General features: G+C 47.6%; 1 protein-coding gene across 1 annotated transcript in view; it reads right to left on the bottom strand.

Moving 5' to 3' along the window:
• Window positions 1-1,648: 1,648 nt before the first annotated feature.
• LOC135531448 (leucine-rich repeat-containing protein 17-like) overlaps window positions 1,649-21,504 on the bottom strand; it is a 30,228-nt gene continuing 10,372 nt past the window's right edge. The window contains 4 exon segments of the mRNA XM_064959490.1: window positions 1,649-2,998; window positions 3,001-3,012; window positions 4,997-5,152; window positions 19,696-20,600. Coding sequence (XP_064815562.1) covers window positions 2,583-2,998; window positions 3,001-3,012; window positions 4,997-5,152; window positions 19,696-20,461 — 1,350 coding nt within the window. The 5' untranslated portion in view covers window positions 20,462-20,600 and the 3' untranslated portion in view covers window positions 1,649-2,582.

Here is a 21,504-nt window from a genome sequence, read left to right on the forward strand (position 1 = left end):
ATTTTGTGTTTTCTTTATTTATTTGGTCAGGCCAGGGTGTGACATGGGTTTTGGTATGTGGTGTGTTTTGTCTTGGGGTTTTTTCATAGGTATTGGGATTGTGGCTTAGTGGGGTTTGCTAGCAAAGTCTATGGCTGTCTGAAGTGGTTCTCAATCAGAGGCAGGTGTTTATTACTCATCTCATATGTATATACTGTATTTTATACCATCTATTGCATCATGCCTATGCTTTTCGGTCATTGCTCATCCATATATTTATATGTATATATTTTTATTCCATTCCTTTACTTAGATTTGTGTGTACTAGGTAGTTGTGGAATTGTTAGATTACCTGTAGATATTACTGCACTGTCAGAACTAGAAGCAGAAGCATTTCACTACACTCGCAATAACATCTGCTAACCATGTGTATGTGACCAAGAAAATGTTCAAAATGTTTTTAAATTAACATTCACAGGCAGTGATCTTCAGACTCTCTCCTCAGATAACAGAACATCAGATAATTGGACAGCTTGACTGAAGAAATGGTTTCCCCCTCTTTTTCTGACATACCAAACAACATGTTTCCCAAATGTGAGAAAGCTCTGAGAGTAACAGCTGTGCATACTAGTGTTGGACGTATCCTGGCTCACTGAGATGCTTACAATACTGCTTAGAACATCAGAGTCATGTCTGACTCCTGTGATGTCACAGGGCTCCGCTGGCTAACATGGGACCTTCAGGATCATTCAGGACACATGCCACTATAGAAACCCACCACATACATCAGATGGCCCACAATCCCTGCATGTGTGAATTACTTAAGGTGTGTATGAACCAAGACATCGGTTTCTGTTCAGGATCGTATGGACTGACTAAATGTACTGTAGGTCTTCAGCGGGTAACTCCTCAGCTTCATGTGTTGAGGTGCAGAGAGGAAGAGGTAGTGTGGAGAGGAAGAGGTAGTGTGGAGAGGAAGAGGTAGTGTGGAGAGGAAGAGGTTTCTGTTCAGGATCGTATGGACTGACTAAATGTACTGTAGGTCTTCAGCGGGTCCATGTCTAACTCCTCAGCTTCATGTGTTGAGGTGCAGAGAGGAAGAGGTAGTGTGGAGAGGAAGAGGTAGTGTGGAGAGGAAGAGGTAGTGTGGAGAGGAAGAGGTAGTGTGGAGAGGAAGAGGTAGTGTGGAGAGGAAGAGGTTTCTGTTCAGGATCGTATGGACTGACTAAATGTATTGTAGGTCTTCAGCAGGTCCATGTCTAACTCCTCAGCTTCATGTGTTGAGGTGCAGAGAGGAAGAGGTAGTGTGGAGAGGAAGAGGTAGTGTGGAGAGGAAGAGGTAGTGTGGAGAGGAAGAGGTAGTGTGGAGAGGAAGAGGTAGTGTGGAGAGGAAGAGGTAGTGTGGAGAGGAAGAGGTAGTGTGGAGAGGAAGAGGTAGTGTGGAGAGGAAGAGGTAGTGGAGAGGAAGAGGTAGTGCGGAGAGGAAGAGGTAGTGCGGAGAGGAAGAGGTAGTGAAGCCGTGGAACAGCTGTTTTGAACTGACCCGAAGACGCTCCATGTTTTATGGTGAAGCATCACAGATCTAACAGATAGTTGAAGGGGTTGGGGGAAGGATGGGCCTAAATCCCTTTAGGATTAGTGTGTGTGTTAGTAATGTAAACCTCATTCATTTCAGAAAAAAAACGGCTTTTATTTCATGAACAGATGATCTAAATCATACATTTAGAAGAAATGTACCTCGGGCCTCCCGTCTATATGAGGAGTCAATACAGATCTGGGTTCGATCCCGGGCTGTGTCACAGCCGGCCGCGACCTTGAGGGGGCGCACAATTGTCTGGGTTAGGGAGAATTTGGCCGGCTGGGATGTCCTTGTCCCGTTGCGCTCTAGTGACTCCTTGTGGTAGCTGCGTGCATGCATGTTGACTTCGGTCACCAGCTATATGTTTCCTCTGACATATTGATGCTTCGGAGAACTAATGGCTCTCGACCTTCGCTTCTCCCTAGTCCGTACAGGAGTTGCAGCAATGGGACAACACTGAAACTAACAATTGGATATCGTAAAAAATATATCAACCTCTACTTTTTCAAAAAAGTATATCCACAACGAAATATTCTTGTAACAAAAACAGCAACAACTGTCCTGCATTGGTCATGCTGGTGGGAATCCAACTGTCCTGCATTGGTTATGCTGGTGGGCATCCAACTGTCCTGCATTGGTTATGCTGGTGGGAATCCAACTGTCCTGCATTGGTTATGCTGGTGGGAATCCAACTGTCCTGCATTGGTTATGCTGGTGGGAATCCAACTGTCCTGCATTGGTTATGCTGGTGGGAATCCAGCTGTCCTGCATTGGTTATGCTGTTGGGAATCCAGCTGTCCTGCATTGGTTATGCTGGTGGGAATCCAACTGTCCTGCATTGGTTATGCTGTTGGGAATCCAGCTGTCCTGCATTGGTTATGCTGTTGGGAATCCAGCTGTCCTGCATTGGTCATGCTGGTGGGAATTCAAAAGTTTAAAAAAACTCTGATAGACTGAATTGGAATGTTCTGTGATTATAGAAAACAACAACAACAGTTCTCTTCTAATTTCCAACTCTGTCCTATTAAGTCAACCTGGTGACCTCATATTTCTTTGGTCTGGGGTCTCTCAGAGGCTTCGGCAGAAGCTCCATCTCCGCCTCCTCTGTCTCGGCCACTAGCTCCTGAGCCGTCTGTCCCTGTCCTGCATCACCCTTCCCTGGCTGTGGATCCTTATCCTTGGGACACTCTCCGTTGTAGGTCTTGACATAATTCTCCACGGGCCAGCCCCTGAACTCCTGAGGCTCGGTGCAGATTAGGCCAGAGTAGGCCACCCCGGGGTGATGCTTCAGCCAGTAGATCAGGTAGTGGATGTTGTAGTCACAGACCCAGGGGTTATCCCCCAGATTCAGCATCCTGAGGAAGTACAGGTCCTCCAACACTCCGTACTGGAAGTAGTGCAGGCTGTTGTTGGACAGGTCCAGCTCTCGCAGGTACAGAGGCCCGCAAACGCAGCTATGGAGAGGGGGAGAAATGCAGGATGTTAAGGGTTAGTTAGAGGGACAGGAAATTTCAATGAATCTTATAGCACAAGTCTCAGTGGAAGAAATTCCTACTGGACAGGCACAGGTGCCCAGTGGATGCAGCTGAAGAGGGGGGACAAGGGAGAGAGAACGTTGGGGTTAGAGGTCAGCTGCTACTTCAATTCATCTTATACAGTAGCAGTGGTAATGTCCACTAATGGACCTGAATACTGAATTATTACCGGGAACTAAAGTTCCACTGTAACACGAGAAAGAGTAACAGCTTCCATAACTAATTTCCGACTGCATTTTCAGCACCTCGTCTTCAAACACATGCTGATATTAACTTTGACCAGTGCTCTCCCCATCACCTAGTCTCAGCTCTAATTCAAGCTGAAGTTAGCCTGTTGATGTGGCTACGATGTGCCTAATAGCTAGCAGACGTCTTTAAGATGTGTTTCCTGCAGTGTAGCCCTGAGTAATGGTGGCAGTGCAAGCTAGCGCCATAAAGATAGATAGGCCTACTGTATTTAGCACTGTCTCCAGTGACCCTCCTGTTACCACTCCCACAAACCCCCTCAGATTATGCTCTTATCATACGCATGAGAATTACTGTCCGGTTTCTACTGGTTTGTCTGTGCAACTCAATGAGACAACAATTCTGGTCTATTTTTTAAACCAGTTTGTGCTTGCTACAGAGCTTAGCTTCTCACAGTCCCTGAGAAAACTGAGGGAGCATTTTGTGAATACTTCATGAGAATTGTGTTCAATTTGCAGTTGCTTTCTCTGTCCAGAACGGACTGGCTTTTGATCCATAACAGGCCATTTCTTTCTTATTCTTTCTCCTCGATCATAGTAGTTAATGACTGTGTGTGTACAGTACTGGTTGTCATAGTTGGTCGGAATTAACCACCATTAATTACTTGTTAATAACTCAGGGAAATACTAAATTGTTTGCATATGTTCTGCAATAATTAATGATAAGGGAACTATTTTCTTTCCGTGGCAAAGCTTCCTGGCTATGTGACCAGTTCTTGTGAGCCTAGGAATAATGAGACAGCGTTTTTTTCTCAGTTCTCAAACATAACAGAACTAGAAGGTAGTATAGTGATTCCTCAGCAAATAGAGAACCTTGTTATTTCTACAAACGAGATGGAGCAGGTTTATGGCATCGTAGTCTCCTTTAAGTCAGATTTAACCGTGTGAGAAGCTAATGAGGGTTAAGGGTTTTTATCTATGTGTGGAATTGATCCAAACTCAATGCTGCCTGGTATGGTATATAAAGTACTGGTATGGTATATAAAGTACTGGTATGGTATATAAAGTACTGGTATGGTATATAAAGTACTGGTATGGTATATAAAGTACTGGTATGGTATGTTATATAAAGTACTGGTATGGTATATAAAGTAAAGTATACTGGTATGGTATATAAAGTACTGGTATGGTATATAAAGTACTGGTATGGTATATAAAGTACTGGTATGGTATGGTATGGTATATAAAGTACTGTATATAAAGTACTATGGTATATAAAGTACTGGTATGGTATATAAAGTACTGGTATGGTATATAAAGTATGTGAGTGTTTTATTTGTCTTTCTTCTGCCTCTTTCTCCACATTACCCAGGGATTCTAACAATTCTATTTCAGGAGGATGGAAATAAAGCCACGCCTCCATTTTGTGATGAATGGACTCAAGGTCAAGGTCCTCCTCTGATTCCTCTTTTGACCTCTTTCTTTGCAGGTCCAGTGTGGGCTCGATTACAATGGGGGACCAGTAAGGAAGTGTGTGCACTCACTACTGTAAGTCACAAATCCAAAACATATTTAACAGAAAGCATATATATCTCAGATTGCTGTGTCTTATTAAACCCTTCTTCAGGTGTTGTGAGATCTGATCCTCTGCGCAGCATGACTTGGCACACATCCACAATGATTGTGCTGTTTGAAGGAAGTGTATGGTCTCTCCTCACCTGTGTCGATCTGATCCAGACTGTTACTGCTGAGGTTGAGAAGCTTCAGGTCCCTGGCAGCAACAAACTCCTTGGGCCGGAGCTGAGTGATGCTGTTACTGGACAAGTCCATCCTCACAATGTCTGACGGGAGACTTGAGGGGATGTTCTTCAGTTCTGCAGGGAGGGGAGGGAGGGGGGGGGTAGACAGAGAGGGAGAATATGGAGGTCAGTGAGAGGTTAATGGCTTAACCAGACATGTTTACAATGGCCAAATCAGCTAGCTATCATACTGCATGAAAACATGAACAAAAATATAAGCGGACACACAAGGAACTTTGGGACATATGTGATTTTTTCAACCCAATGCATACGTGTTGATCGCCAGAGTGACTGAAATTTGGATTCCTACATATGTGAATTCCGAGTGTGCCCTGAGAATATCAAGATGGCCTCCCCTTTCTATAGTCCCTCTGTAGCCATGTTGTATGTCTGAGCCAAGCAGGACTGTTATTCACAGCACTCTGGGTTGACCTTAGCCTTTGAAGGGTATGAAACATGAAGGTTAACGTATGAAACAGGGTTTCCCACAGGGGTAAAAGGCCTCTGAGAGCTTCTGTCTTTTTTTGTGATCGCCAGCAGCCTTTACCATAGAAGGAAAACCTCTGCAAGAGCCATTGTTCTCCATCTAGAGTTTAAAATAAAGACTAAGACATGAAGACGAAGTAGGTGGTCCCTAAAAATGCATACAACTTCTACTAACAATTCATAATGAATGATGTCTTTTGATCCGGGTTTTCTAAGTCTTGTTCACAATGAACGCGCTCAGCTGAGAATGAACCTAGCTGTGGTGGGGTGGAAAACCTTCCTTTTTAATTTCATGAACGACACAGGACCTTTCTGTGTTTGTCAAAATCCACGTACAGAAGTCTTGGACTGCTTCCAGTTGGCCACATTCTGAGCACGGTTTATTGATCATTCGGCTGAAGGAACTATCACAGACCTTAACGACAGACATCTGCTCTAATATCATAACAGCATAGGACATCCATCCTCCTCCACTGTAAGGAAAGGAGATTAGCGCTCCATGGCTTTTAAGATGAGGTTCCTGGAGCAATGACACCCTATTCACTAGATAGTACACTACTTTTGTCCATACCCCTATGGGCCATGGTAGCGCTCTGGTTAAAAGTAGTGCACTATGTAGGGAATAGGGTGCCATTTGGGACACATTGGAGATGTTCCATCTTTCCCCTATCTATCGAACCCCTGCCTCACAACACCTGTGATATGCTTTAGTTCAGACTACAGCAGTGAGTTCAGACTACAGTAGTGAGTTCAGACTACAGCAGTGAGTTCAAACTACAGCAGTGAGTGGGGAAACATGCAGATGGTTGGGATGTTGGGAGAAGTCAAGGTCGTTCAGCCATAACCGTTTTCAGAAACAATCTGAACTCATCATGAGGGGCCACAGTCAGAGCTGGCCCTATATCCATACCCACTCATACAGTCAGAGCTGGCCCTATATCCATACCCACTCATACAGTCAGAGCTGGCCCTATATCCATACCCACTCATACAGTCAGAGCTGGCCCTATATCCATACCCACTCATACAGTCAGAGCTGGCCCTATATCCATAGCCACTCATACAGTCAGAGCTGGCCCTATATCCATACCCACTCATACAGTCAGAGCTGGCCCTATATCCATACCCACTCATACAGTCAGAGCTGGCCCTATATCCATACCCACTCATACAGTCAGAGCTGGCCCTATATCCATACCCACTCATACAGTCAGAGCTGGCCCTATATCCATACCCACTCATACAGTCAGAGCTGGCCCTATATCCATACCCACTCATACAGTCAGAGCTGGCCCTATATCCATACCCACTCATACAGTCAGAGCTGGCCCTAAATCTATACCCACTCATACAGTCAGAGCTGGCCCTATATCCATACCCACTCATACAGTCAGAGCTGGCCCTATATCCATACCCACTCATACAGTCAGAGCTGGCCCTATATCCATACCCACTCATACAGTCAGAGCTGGCCCTATATCCATACCCACTCACACAGTCAGAGCTGGCCCTATATCCATACCCACTCATACAGTCAGAGCTGGCCCTATATCCATACCCACTCATACAGTCAGAGCTGGCCCTATATCCATACCCACTCATACAGTCAGAGCTGGCCCTATATCCATACCCACTCATACAGTCAGAGCTGGCCCTATATCCATACCCACTCATACAGTCAGAGCAGGCCCTATATCCATACCCACACATACAGTCAGAGCTGGCCCTATATCCATACCCACTCATACAGTCAGAGCTGGCCCTATATCCATACCCACACATACAGTCAGAGCTGGCCCTATATCCATACCCACTCATACAGTCAGAGCTGGCCCTATATCCATACCCACTCACACAGTCAGAGCTGGCCCTATATCCATACCCACTCATACAGTCAGAGCTGGCCCTATATCCATACCCACTCATACAGTCAGAGCTGGCCCTATATCCATACCCACTCATACAGTCAGAGCTGGCCCTATATCCATACCCACACATACAGTCAGAGCTGGCCCTATATCCATACCCACTCATACAGTCAGAGCAGGCCCTATATCCATACCCACACATACAGTCAGAGCTGGCCCTATATCCATACCCACTTATACAGTCAGAGCTGGCCCTATATCCATACCCACACATACAGTCAGAGCTGGCCCTATATCCATACCCACTCATACAGTCAGAGCTGGCCCTATATCCATACCCACTCATACAGTCAGAGCTGGCCCTATATCCATACCCACACATACAGTCAGAGCTGGCCCTATATCCATACCCACTCATACAGTCAGAGCTGGCCCTACATCCATACCCACTCATACAGTCAGAGCTGGCCCTATATCCATACCCACTCATACAGTCAGAGCTGGCCCTATATCCATACCCACTCATACAGTCAGAGCTGGCCCTATATCCATACCCACTCATACAGTCAGAGCTGGCCCTATATCCATACCCACTCATACAGTCAGAGCTGGCCCTATATCCATACCCACTCATACAGTCAGAGCTGGCCCTATATCCATACCCACTCATACAGTCAGAGCTGGCCCTATATCCATACCCACTCATACAGTCAGAGCTGGCCCTAAATCTATACCCACTCATACAGTCAGAGCTGGCCCTATATCCATACCCACTCATACAGTCAGAGCTGGCCCTATATCCATACCCACTCATACAGTCAGAGCTGGCCCTATATCCATACCCACTCATACAGTCAGAGCTGGCCCTATATCCATACCCACTCACACAGTCAGAGCTGGCCCTATATCCATACCCACTCATACAGTCAGAGCTGGCCCTATATCCATACCCACTCATACAGTCAGAGCTGGCCCTATATCCATACCCACTCATACAGTCAGAGCTGGCCCTATATCCATACCCACTCATACAGTCAGAGGTGGCCCTATATCCATACCCACTCATACAGTCAGAGCTGGCCCTATATCCATACCCACACATACAGTCAGAGCTGGCCCTATATCCATACCCACTCATACAGTCAGAGCTGGCCCTATATCCATACCCACTCATACAGTCAGAGCTGGCCCTATATCCATACCCACTCATACAGTCAGAGCTGGCCCTATATCCATACCCACTCATACAGTCAGAGCTGGCCCTATATCCATACCCACTCATACAGTCAGAGGTGGCCCTATATCCATACCCACTCATACAGTCAGAGCTGGCCCTATATCCATACCCACACATACAGTCAGAGCTGGCCCTATATCCATACCCACTCATACAGTCAGAGCAGGCCCTATATCCATACCCACACATACAGTCAGAGCTGGCCCTATATCCATACCCACTTATACAGTCAGAGCTGGCCCTATATCCATACCCACACATACAGTCAGAGCTGGCCCTATATCCATACCCACTCATACAGTCAGAGCTGGCCCTATATCCATACCCACTCATACAGTCAGAGCTGGCCCTATATCCATACCCACACATACAGTCAGAGCTGGCCCTATATCCATACCCACTCATACAGTCAGAGCTGGCCCTACATCCATACCCACTCAAATAGTCAGAGCTGGCCCTATATCCATACCCACTCATACAGTCAGAGCTGGCCCTATATCCATACCCACTCATACAGTCAGAGCTGGCCCTATATCCATACCCACTCATACAGTCAGAGCTGGCCCTATATCCATACCCACTCATACAGTCAGAGCTGGCCCTATATCCATACCCACTCATACAGTCAGAGCTGGCCCTATATCCATACCCACTCATACAGTCAGAGCTGGCCCTATATCCATACCCACTCATACAGTCAGAGCTGGCCCTAAATCTATACCCACTCATACAGTCAGAGCTGGCCCTATATCCATACCCACTCATACAGTCAGAGCTGGCCCTATATCCATACCCACTCATACAGTCAGAGCTGGCCCTATATCCATACCCACTCATACAGTCAGAGCTGGCCCTATATCCATACCCACTCACACAGTCAGAGCTGGCCCTATATCCATACCCACTCATACAGTCAGAGCTGGCCCTATATCCATACCCACTCATACAGTCAGAGCTGGCCCTATATCCATACCCACTCATACAGTCAGAGCTGGCCCTATATCCATACCCACTCATACAGTCAGAGCTGGCCCTATATCCATACCCACTCATACAGTCAGAGCAGGCCCTATATCCATACCCACACATACAGTCAGAGCTGGCCCTATATCCATACCCACTTATACAGTCAGAGCTGGCCCTATATCCATACCCACACATACAGTCAGAGCTGGCCCTATATCCATACCCACTCATACAGTCAGAGCAGGCCCTATATCCATACCCACACATACAGTCAGAGCTGGCCCTATATCCATACCCACTTATACAGTCAGAGCTGGCCCTATATCCATACCCACACATACAGTCAGAGCTGGCCCTATATCCATACCCACTCATACAGTCAGAGCTGGCCCTATATCCATACCCACTCATACAGCCAGAGCTGGCCCTATATCCATACCCACACATACAGTCAGAGCTGGCCCTATATCCATACCCACTCATACAGTCAGAGCTGGCCCTATATCCATACCCACTCATACAGTCAGAGCTGGCCCTATATCCATACCCACACATACAGTCAGAGCTGGCCCTATATCCATACCCACTCATGCAGTCAGTGCTGGCCCTATATCCATACCCACTCATACAGTCAGAGCTGGCCCTATATCCATACCCACTCATACAGTCAGAGCTGGCCCTATATCCATACCCACTCATACAGTCAGAGCGGCCCCATATCCATACCCACTCATACAGTCAGAGCTGGCCCTATATCCAAACCCACACATACAGTCAGAGCTGGCCCTATATCCATACCCACTCATACAGTCAGAGCTGGCCCTATATCCATACCCACTCATACAGTCAGAGCTGGCCCTATATCTATACCCACTCATACAGTCAGAGCTGGCCCTATATCCATACCCACACATACGGTCAGAGCCGGCCCTATATCCATACCCACACATACAGTCAGAGCTGGCCCTATATCTATACCCACTCATACAGTCAGAGCTGGCCCTATATCCATACCCACTCATACAGTCAGAGCTGGCCCTATATCCATACCCACTTATACAGTCAGAGCTGGCCCTATATCCATACCCACACATACAGTCAGAGCTGGCCCTATATCCATACCCACACATACAGTCAGAGCTGGCCCTATATCCATACCCACTCATACAGTCAGAGCTGGCCCTATATCCATACCCACACATACAGTCAGAGCTGGCCCTATATCCATACCCACTCATACAGTCAGAGCTGGCCCTACATCCATACCCACTCATACAGTCAGAGCTGGCCCTATATCCATACCCACTCATACAGTCAGAGCTGGCCCTATATCCATACCCACTCATACAGTCAGAGCTGGCCCTATATCCATACCCACTCATACAGTCAGAGCTGGCCCTATATCCATACCCACTCATACAGTCAGAGCTGGCCCTATATCCATACCCACTCATACAGTCAGAGCTGGCCCTATATCCATACCCACTCATACAGTCAGAGCTGGCCCTATATCCATACCCACTCATACAGTCAGAGCTGGCCCTAAATCTATACCCACTCATACAGTCAGAGCTGGCCCTATATCCATACCCACTCATACAGTCAGAGCTGGCCCTATATCCATACCCACTCATACAGTCAGAGCTGGCCCTATATCCATACCCACTCATACAGTCAGAGCTGGCCCTATATCCATACCCACTCACACAGTCAGAGCTGGCCCTATATCCATACCCACTCATACAGTCAGAGCTGGCCCTATATCCATACCCACTCATACAGTCAGAGCTGGCCCTATATCCATACCCACTCATACAGTCAGAGCTGGCCCTATATCCATACCCACTCATACAGTCAGAGGTGGCCCTATATCCATACCCACTCATACAGTCAGAGCTGGCCCTATATCCATACCCACACATACAGTCAGAGCTGGCCCTATATCCATACCCACTCATACAGTCAGAGCAGGCCCTATATCCATACCCACACATACAGTCAGAGCTGGCCCTATATCCATACCCACTTATACAGTCAGAGCTGGCCCTATATCCATACCCACACATACAGTCAGAGCTGGCCCTATATCCATACCCACTCATACAGTCAGAGCTGGCCCTATATCCATACCCACTCATACAGTCAGAGCTGGCCCTATATCCATACCCACACATACAGTCAGAGCTGGCCCTATATCCATACCCACTCATACAGTCAGAGCTGGCCCTACATCCATACCCACTCAAATAGTCAGAGCTGGCCCTATATCCATACCCACTCATACAGTCAGAGCTGGCCCTATATCCATACCCACTCATACAGTCAGAGCTGGCCCTATATCCATACCCACTCATACAGTCAGAGCTGGCCCTATATCCATACCCACTCATACAGTCAGAGCTGGCCCTATATCCATACCCACTCATACAGTCAGAGCTGGCCCTATATCCATACCCACTCATACAGTCAGAGCTGGCCCTATATCCATACCCACTCATACAGTCAGAGCTGGCCCTAAATCTATACCCACTCATACAGTCAGAGCTGGCCCTATATCCATACCCACTCATACAGTCAGAGCTGGCCCTATATCCATACCCACTCATACAGTCAGAGCTGGCCCTATATCCATACCCACTCATACAGTCAGAGCTGGCCCTATATCCATACCCACTCACACAGTCAGAGCTGGCCCTATATCCATACCCACTCATACAGTCAGAGCTGGCCCTATATCCATACCCACTCATACAGTCAGAGCTGGCCCTATATCCATACCCACTCATACAGTCAGAGCTGGCCCTATATCCATACCCACTCATACAGTCAGAGCTGGCCCTATATCCATACCCACTCATACAGTCAGAGCAGGCCCTATATCCATACCCACACATACAGTCAGAGCTGGCCCTATATCCATACCCACTTATACAGTCAGAGCTGGCCCTATATCCATACCCACACATACAGTCAGAGCTGGCCCTATATCCATACCCACTCATACAGTCAGAGCAGGCCCTATATCCATACCCACACATACAGTCAGAGCTGGCCCTATATCCATACCCACTTATACAGTCAGAGCTGGCCCTATATCCATACCCACACATACAGTCAGAGCTGGCCCTATATCCATGCCCACTCATACAGTCAGAGCTGGCCCTATATCCATACCCACTCATACAGTCAGAGCTGGCCCTATATCCATACTATATCCACCCACATACAGTCAGAGCTGGCCCTATATCCATACCCACTCATACAGTCAGAGCTGGCCCTATATCCATACCCACTCATACAGTCAGAGCTGGCCCTATATCCATACCCACTCATACAGTCAGAGCTGGCCCTATATCCATACCCACTCATACAGTCAGAGCTGGCCCTATATCCATACCCACACATACAGTCAGAGCTGGCCCTATATCCATACCCACTCATACAGTCAGAGCTGGCCCTATATCCATACCCACTCATACAGTCAGAGCTGGCCCTATATCCATACCCACTCATACAGTCAGAGCTGGCCCTATATCCATACCCACTCATACAGTCAGAGCTGGCCCTATATCCATACCCACACATACAGTCAGAGCTGGCCCTATATCCATACCCACTCATGCAGTCAGTGCTGGCCCTATATCCATACCCACTCATACAGTCAGAGCTGGCCCTATATCCATACCCACTCATACAGTCAGAGCTGGCCCTATATCCATACCCACTCATACAGTCAGAGCGGCCCCATATCCATACCCACTCATACAGTCAGAGCTGGCCCTATATCCAAACCCACACATACAGTCAGAGCTGGCCCTATATCCATACCCACTCATACAGTCAGAGCTGGCCCTATATCCATACCCACTCATACAGTCAGAGCTGGCCCTATATCTATACCCACTCATACAGTCAGAGCTGGCCCTATATCCATACCCACACATACGGTCAGAGCCGGCGCTATATCCATACCCACACATACAGTCAGAGCTGGCCCTATATCTATACCCACTCATACAGTCAGAGCTGGCCCTATATCCATACCCACTCATACAGTCAGAGCTGGCCCTATATCCATACCCACTCATACAGTCAGAGCTGGCCCTATATCCATACCCACACATACAGTCAGAGCTGGCCCTATATCCATACCCACTCATACAGTCAGAGCTGGCCCTATATCCATACCCACACATACAGTCAGAGCTGGCCCTATATCCATACCCACTCATACAGTCAGAGCTGGCCCTATATCCATACCCACACATACAGTCAGAGCTGGCCCTATATCCATACCCACTCATACAGTCAGAGCTGGCCCTATATCCATACCCACTCATACAGTCAGAGCTGGCCCTATATCCATACCCACTCATACAGTCAGAGCTGGCCCTATATCCATACCCACTCATACAGTCAGAGCTGGCCCTATATCCATACCCACTCATACAGTCAGAGCTGGCCCTATATCCATACCCACACATACAGTCAGAGCTGGCCCTATATCCATACCCACTCATACAGTCAGAGCTGGCCCTATATCCATACCCACTCATAAAGTCAGAGCTGGCCCTATATCCATACCCACTCATACAGTCAGAGCTGGCCCTATATCCATACCCACTCATACAGTCAGAGCTGGCCCTATATCCATACCCACTCATAAGGTCAGAGCTGGCCCTATATCCATACCCACTCATACAGTCAGAGCTGGCCCTATATCCATACCCACTCATAAGGTCAGAGCTTGCCCTATATCCATACCCACTCATACAGTCAGAGCTGGCCCTATATCCATACCCACTCATACAGTCAGAGCCTGCCCTATATCCATACCCACTCATACAGTCAGAGCTGGCCCTATATCCATACCCACTCATACAGTCAGAGCCGGCCCTATATCCATACCCACTCATACAGTCAGAGCTGGCCCTATATCCATACCTACTCATACAGTCAGAGCTGGCCCTATATCCATACCCACTCATACAGTCAGAGCCGGCCCTATATCCATACCCACACATACAGTCAGAGCTGGCCCTATATCCATACCCACTCATACAGTCAGAGCTGGCCCTATATCCATACCCACACATACAGTCAGAGCTGGCCCTATATCCATACCCACTCATACAGTCAGAGCTGGCCCTATATCCATACCCACACATACAGTCAGAGCTGGCCCTATATCCATACCCACTCATACAGTCAGAGCTGGCCCTATATCCATACCCACTCATACAGTCAGAGCTGGCCCTATATCCATACCCACTCATACAGTCAGAGCTGGCCCTATATCCATACCCACTCATACAGTCAGAGCTGGCCCTATATCCATACCCACTCATACAGTCAGAGCTGGCCCTATATCCATACCCACTCATACAGTCAGAGCTGGCCCTATATCCATACCCACACATACAGTCAGAGCTGGCCCTATATCCATACCCACTCATACAGTCAGAGCTGGCCCTATATCCATACCCACTCATAAAGTCAGAGCTGGCCCTATATCCATACCCACTCATACAGTCAGAGCTGGCCCTATATCCATACCCACTCATACAGTCAGAGCTGGCCCTATATCCATACCCACTCATAAGGTCAGAGCTGGCCCTATATCCATACCCACTCATACAGTCAGAGCTGGCCCTATATCCATACCCACTCATAAGGTCAGAGCTGGCCCTATATCCATACCCACTCATACAGTCAGAGCTGGCCCTATATCCATACCCACTCATACAGTCAGAGCCTGCCCTATATCCATACCCACTCATACAGTCAGAGCTGGCCCTATATCCATACCCACTCATACAGTCAGAGCCGGCCCTATATCCATACCCACTCATACAGTCAGAGCTGGCCCTATATCCATACCTACTCATACAGTCAGAGCTGGCCCTATATCCATACCCACTCATACAGTCAGAGCCGGCCCTATATCCATACCCACACATACAGTCAGAGCTGGCCCTATATCCATACCCACTCATACAGTCAGAGCTGGCCCTATATCCATACCCACACATACAGTCAGAGCTGGCCCTATATCCATACCCACTCATACAGTCAGAGCTGGCCCTATATCCATACCCACTCATACAGTCAGAGCTGGCCCTATATCCATACCCACTCATACAGTCAGAGCTGGCCCTATATCCATACCCACTCATACAGTCAGAGCTGGCCCTATATCCATACCCACTCATAAGGTCAGAGCTGGCCCTATATCCATACCCACTCATACAGTCAGAGCTGGCCCTATATCCATACCCACTCATACAGTCAGAGCTGGCCCTATATCCATACCCACTCATACAGTCAGAGCTGGCCCTATATCCATACCCACTCATACAGTCAGAGCTGGCCCTATATCCATACCCACTCATACAGTCAGAGCTGGCCCTAGCCTTTTGGGGGCTCTAAGTAACATTTTGTCATGGGGCGGAGAGAAGATTTAGTAATTTTATAACAAATTCCATGCAATTCTACTCATTTTGCCATAGGGTTTAGAGAAATGTTTGCAGTTTTTAACATGATATCTGAGTGAGATTGACTAACAAAATCAATGGGGGCCCACCGGTCTGCAATTTGACCATGCTTACTAGAAGTTTAGATGGCTGGCCACTAGACTAACTTGTCAGTCTAATTACTGAAGCTGTTAGTGACTGACGTAACAACAGAGCAACTGCTGATGCACAACCACTATTCTAACTCTCAACAGGAAGTTTATTTGAAATGTTTTTAGAAATGTTTCCGCGGGCCAACAAAAGGGGGGTGGCGGCCAGTTGCCCATCCCTGATATAGTTTATTAAAATCACATGTTGTTTACAAACAGCAGGAAACTAAACCTATACAGCCATTAATTTAGATTGTAAATGCACAGTGCTGCTTTTACAGAGTCAGGTGCCAAACATGCCTGTATATCAAGGAAATCAACGATGCTGTGGAGGAGAGGAGACTACCGGCAGAATATTACCCATCATGCTGTGGAGGAGAGGAGACCACCAGCAGAATATTACCCATCATGCTGTGGAGGAGAGGAGACTACCGGCAGAATATTACCCATCATGCTGTGGAGGAGAGGAGACCACCAGCAGAATATTACCCATCATGCTGTGGAGGAGAGGAGACTACCAGCAGAATATTACCCATCATGCTGTGGAGGAGAGGAGACTACCAGCAGAATATTACCCATCATGCTGTGGAGGAGAGGAGACCACCAGCAGAATATTACCCATCATGCTGTGGAGGAGAGGAGACTACCAGCAGAATATTACCCATCATGCTGTGGAGGAGAGGAGACTACCATCAGAATATTACCCATCATGCTGTGGAGGAGAGGAGACTACCAGCAGAATATTACCCATCATGCTGTGGAGGAGAGGAGACTACCGGCAGAATATTACCCATCATGCTGTGGAGGAGAGGAGACCACCAGCAGAATATTACCCATCATGCTGTGGAGGAGAGGAGACTACCGGCAGAATATTACCCATCATGCTGTGGAGGATGACCTCTGGAGACCACCAGCAGAATATTACCCATCATGCTGTGGAGGGAGGAGACTACCAGCAGAATATTACCCATCATGCTGTGGAGGAGAGGAGACTACCAGCAGAATATTACCCATCATGCTGTGGAGGAGAGGAGACCACCAGCAGAATATTACCCATCATGCTGTGGAGGAGAGGAGACCACCAGCAGAATATTACCCATCATGCTGTGGAGGAGAGAATACAGAGACCACCAGCAGAATATTACCCATCATGCTGTGGAGGAGAGGAGACTACCAGCAGAATATGACTCCCTCTCTGCTACACATCATGACTCCCCCAGAATGTGTCAGCTGACAAAACACCCAGCCATCGGTTACAGGAACTTCAAGAAACCATGATATAATGTTAGAAGAGGAGGTTAGGCTTTACAGAGATGACAAGCAGGCCAACTCTCCATATGCTGACTCAACGGTTCTGCTAATGATAGATCAGGACTAAACCAGGCGTCATCTTGCCTGGACGACATTTATCTAAAAAGTACACGCACTCTGACATATTCTCCCATATATCATGTATGTACCACAGAGATGATTTATTTGTGGTTAGATACATTCTGTCTTGCTCCCGCACAGTTCGGTAGTGTACTGTAGGGACATTTCCAGTGTTTACAAATGAGACTTTGTTTAAATCAGTGTAATGACCTCTGGTCAGTTATTAGTTACAGTATATTAAGGCCCTGAGGAGGGATGGGAGGGGGAGGGAGCGAGGGAGGGAGGGAGGGAGGGAGCGAGGGAGGGAGGGAGGGAGACTAGGGAGGGAGGGAGGGAGGGAGGGAGGGAGGGGGAGGGGGAGGGAGGGAGGCTATGACCAGTGAGATGATCTAGTGAGGTTCAGATAAAGGACTGATTGAAAGCCTTTCCAGAGGGGAAGAGAAATAGTTTCCTCCAGCTGAACATGGGGATCTAAATTTATATAGCGACAGTAGAATACAGAGACCAGTGTTGCTGCTTCTTGCACGTTTAACTGCACTCTGACAAATGGCTTTCTGGGGACAGGATAGGGACAGTACATCATTATATGACTGTCATTCATCATCTTGGTCAAAGGGCCAGTTCACTGTGACATGTCATAAATATACAGTAGAACAATACATCAGAGTGCCACTTCCACACTAAATTAGTATGAAGGGACTATTCATGACCATACTGCCACATCTATACTAAATCAATATGAAGGGACTATTCATGACTATACTGCCACGTCTTTACTAAATCAATATGAAGGGACTATTCATGACCATACTGCCACGTCTATACTAAATCAACATGAAGGGACTATTCATGACCATACTGCCACGTCTATACTAAATCAATATGAAGGGACTATTCATGACTATACTGCCACGTCTATACTAAATCAATATGAAGGGACTATTCATGACCATACTGCCACGTCTATACTAAATCAATATGAAGGGACTATTCATGACCATACTGCCACGTCTATACTAAATCAATATGAAGGGACTATTCATGACCATACTGCCACGTCTATACTAAATCAATATGAAGAGACTATTCATGACCATACTGCCACGTCTATACTAAATCAATATGAAGAGACTATTCATGACCATACTGCCACGTCTATACTAAATCAATATGAAGGGACTATTCATGACCATACTGCCACGTCTATACTAAATCAATATGAAGGGACTATTCATGACCATACTGCCACGTCTTTACTAAATCAATATGAAGAGACTATTCATGACCATACTGCCACGTCTATACTAAATCAATATGAAGAGACTATTCATGTTGTATTTTGGAGCTCAAACAAAAGCAGTCCCCACACAGCATGGACTCCATGCAGGATTTGTAGTCAGTCCCATGGGTCTGGGCCTAACGACTATTGGAAAAACAATACTGAAAGCTAATCTCTCTCAAGGTTATAGTCCTGGTAGCAGTTCTAATGTGGCAGTTATACATAGCACAGAAACGCCACCAGATGTGAGAGTCTGGACGGGGACAGAAAGGAGACTCCATATTTCCCCTTGGTCCCTTTGTGTCTAACGTTACATGATGGTTTCCACGGTTTCCACGCTGCAGGCCGTCACTCTAAGGCCTCTCGGGTTACAGTCGTCTCCTACCACATTCTGATTCAGGGAAATTATCGAGAACACATTTAGAAAGTAATCCTTATCAACCACAGCTCTGGAGTATCCAGCAGCCAGCCTCTCCTCCATACTGTTCCAAAAGTCCTCACAACAACCATGTGTAGTGAACAATGGCCAGAGATTTCAGATGGACATGTGACTCATACACTGAGGGCCGGTTTCCCTGACCCATACTAGTCCTAATCTTGGACTAAAAAGCTGTTTCAGTAGAGATTCATCTGGGTCGAGGAACCCATGGCCCTGAGAACCCCAATAACTCACTCCAGTGTTCTGAAAGACCCGAATACAACACGTCGTTGTCCTCCAAGGAGGACATTCTTCACACAGGTCACACAAACAAATGAAAGGGAGACAAGCTTGGTTGGCTCATAGCTTACCTTTGCTCTTGCAGTCCAGCATGGGTTTGGGGAACATGTAGGTGTGGCACAAGGAGTTGGCATCAGGGTACTTCTTGATGGGTGGTGGTTTGGGCAGATTACCCTGCCCCTCTTGAGGTTTCTGCCCTGGCTGATGGCCCTCCCCATCCTCAGCACACAGCAGCTCTGGCCTCATCTTCTTCAGCTTCTGACCTCTCAGCGCGTCCGGCTCCGAACACTTGGCGTAGTTCCCTAGGTTACGGTTGCTGGGCACCTGCAGGGTCCTGACCAGACTATCCAGCGAGCACCGGCAGTCCCAGGGGTTGTCATAGAGACGCAGGTAGCGGAGGTTTGGCAAAGGCAGCAGGTGCTCCTCAGAAGCTGTCTTCATCTGGTTGTGCTGAAGAAGCAGAGTAGTGAGCTGTCCCAGCCCTGCGAACGCCTCCTCCTCCACCATGTAGAGCTCATTCTGTTGTAGATCCAGACTCTTTAGGTTCTTGAACTGGGAGAAGGTGTTGTCTCTGAGCACCTGGATCTTGTTGCGGGCCAGCAGGAGGTGGTGGATGTCTTCAGGCCAGTGCTGTTGCACCCCGGTCAGCTGGCGGTCCTGACAGTCCAGGTATTTCTCTCCGGCCTCCATGTATTCCTTGCATTCAGAGGTTTGGCGTTTGACAGCATTGGCCCTGCCTTTCCCCCGGGCCCTGCCCCTTTCTCTGCTCCGTCCACCCTTCCTGGGCTCAGTGGAACTCAGGAGCAGGAGGAGCAGCAGAGCGCTGAGCAGCCGCATCCTGGGAGCCCCAATGCCACCACTGGGAGATGGGGGAGTGGCAAGACTGGAACAAGAGGGAGGGAAGGGGAGAGGGATGGCCTTGTGCAATCAGAGATGGCCTTGGGTTTCTGCTGGTGCCAGGGAAGGCTGGTTACAGCTGTGTGAGAGAGAGAGAGAGTGAGTTAAGTGGAGAGTTCATTGTTCGGGAGGAGAGGGAAAGGAAGGGATAGAGAGGAAGAAAGGGAGGGATAGGAAGAATGATGGAGAGAAACAAACATAAAGCATGTTATATGATAGTCTATCAACCAGAGAGAGAGTTAAAACACTGTCATGGAACAGTGCCACATTTCCTTTGTTCCTCAGTCTTCTCTCTCAGTTCCTATCCTCCCTTCTTCTATCTCTCTGTTTCTCTCCTCCCTTCTCCTATCTCTCTGTTTCTCTTCTCCCTTCTCCTATCCCTCTGTTTCTCTTCTCCCTTCTCTTATCTCTCTGTTCCTATCCTCCCTTCTCCTATCTCTCTGTTTCTCTCCTCCCTTCTCCTATCTCTCTGTTTCTCTTCTCCCTTCTCCTATCTCTCTGTTCCTCTCCTCCCTTCTCCTATCCCTCTGTTCCTATCCTCCCTTCTCCTATCTCTCTGTTTCTCTCCTCCCTTCTATCTCTCTGTTCCTCTCCTCCCTTCTCCTATCTCTCTGTTCCTCTCCTCCCTTCTATCTCTCTGTTCCTCTCCTCCCTTCTCCTATCCCTCTGTTCCTATCCTCCCTTCTCCTATCTCTCTGTTTCTCTCCTCCCTTCTATCTCTCTGTTCCTCTCCTCCCTTCTCCTATCTCTCTGTTTCTCTCCTCCCTTCTCCTATCCCTCTGTTTCTCTTCTCCCTTCTCCTATCTCTCTGTTTCTCTCCTCCCTTCTCCTATCTCTCTGTTTCTCTTCTCCCTTCTCCTATCCCTCTGTTTCTCTTCTCCCTTCTCTTATCTCTCTGTTCCTATCCTCCCTTCTCCTATCTCTCTGTTTCTCTCCTCCCTTCTCCTATCTCTCTGTTTCTCTTCTCCCTTCTCCTATCTCTC

Source organism: Oncorhynchus masou, unplaced genomic scaffold (genome assembly GCF_036934945.1).
Source record: "Oncorhynchus masou masou isolate Uvic2021 unplaced genomic scaffold, UVic_Omas_1.1 unplaced_scaffold_1591, whole genome shotgun sequence".
In the NCBI taxonomy this organism is placed as follows: Eukaryota; Metazoa; Chordata; class Actinopteri; order Salmoniformes; family Salmonidae; genus Oncorhynchus; species Oncorhynchus masou.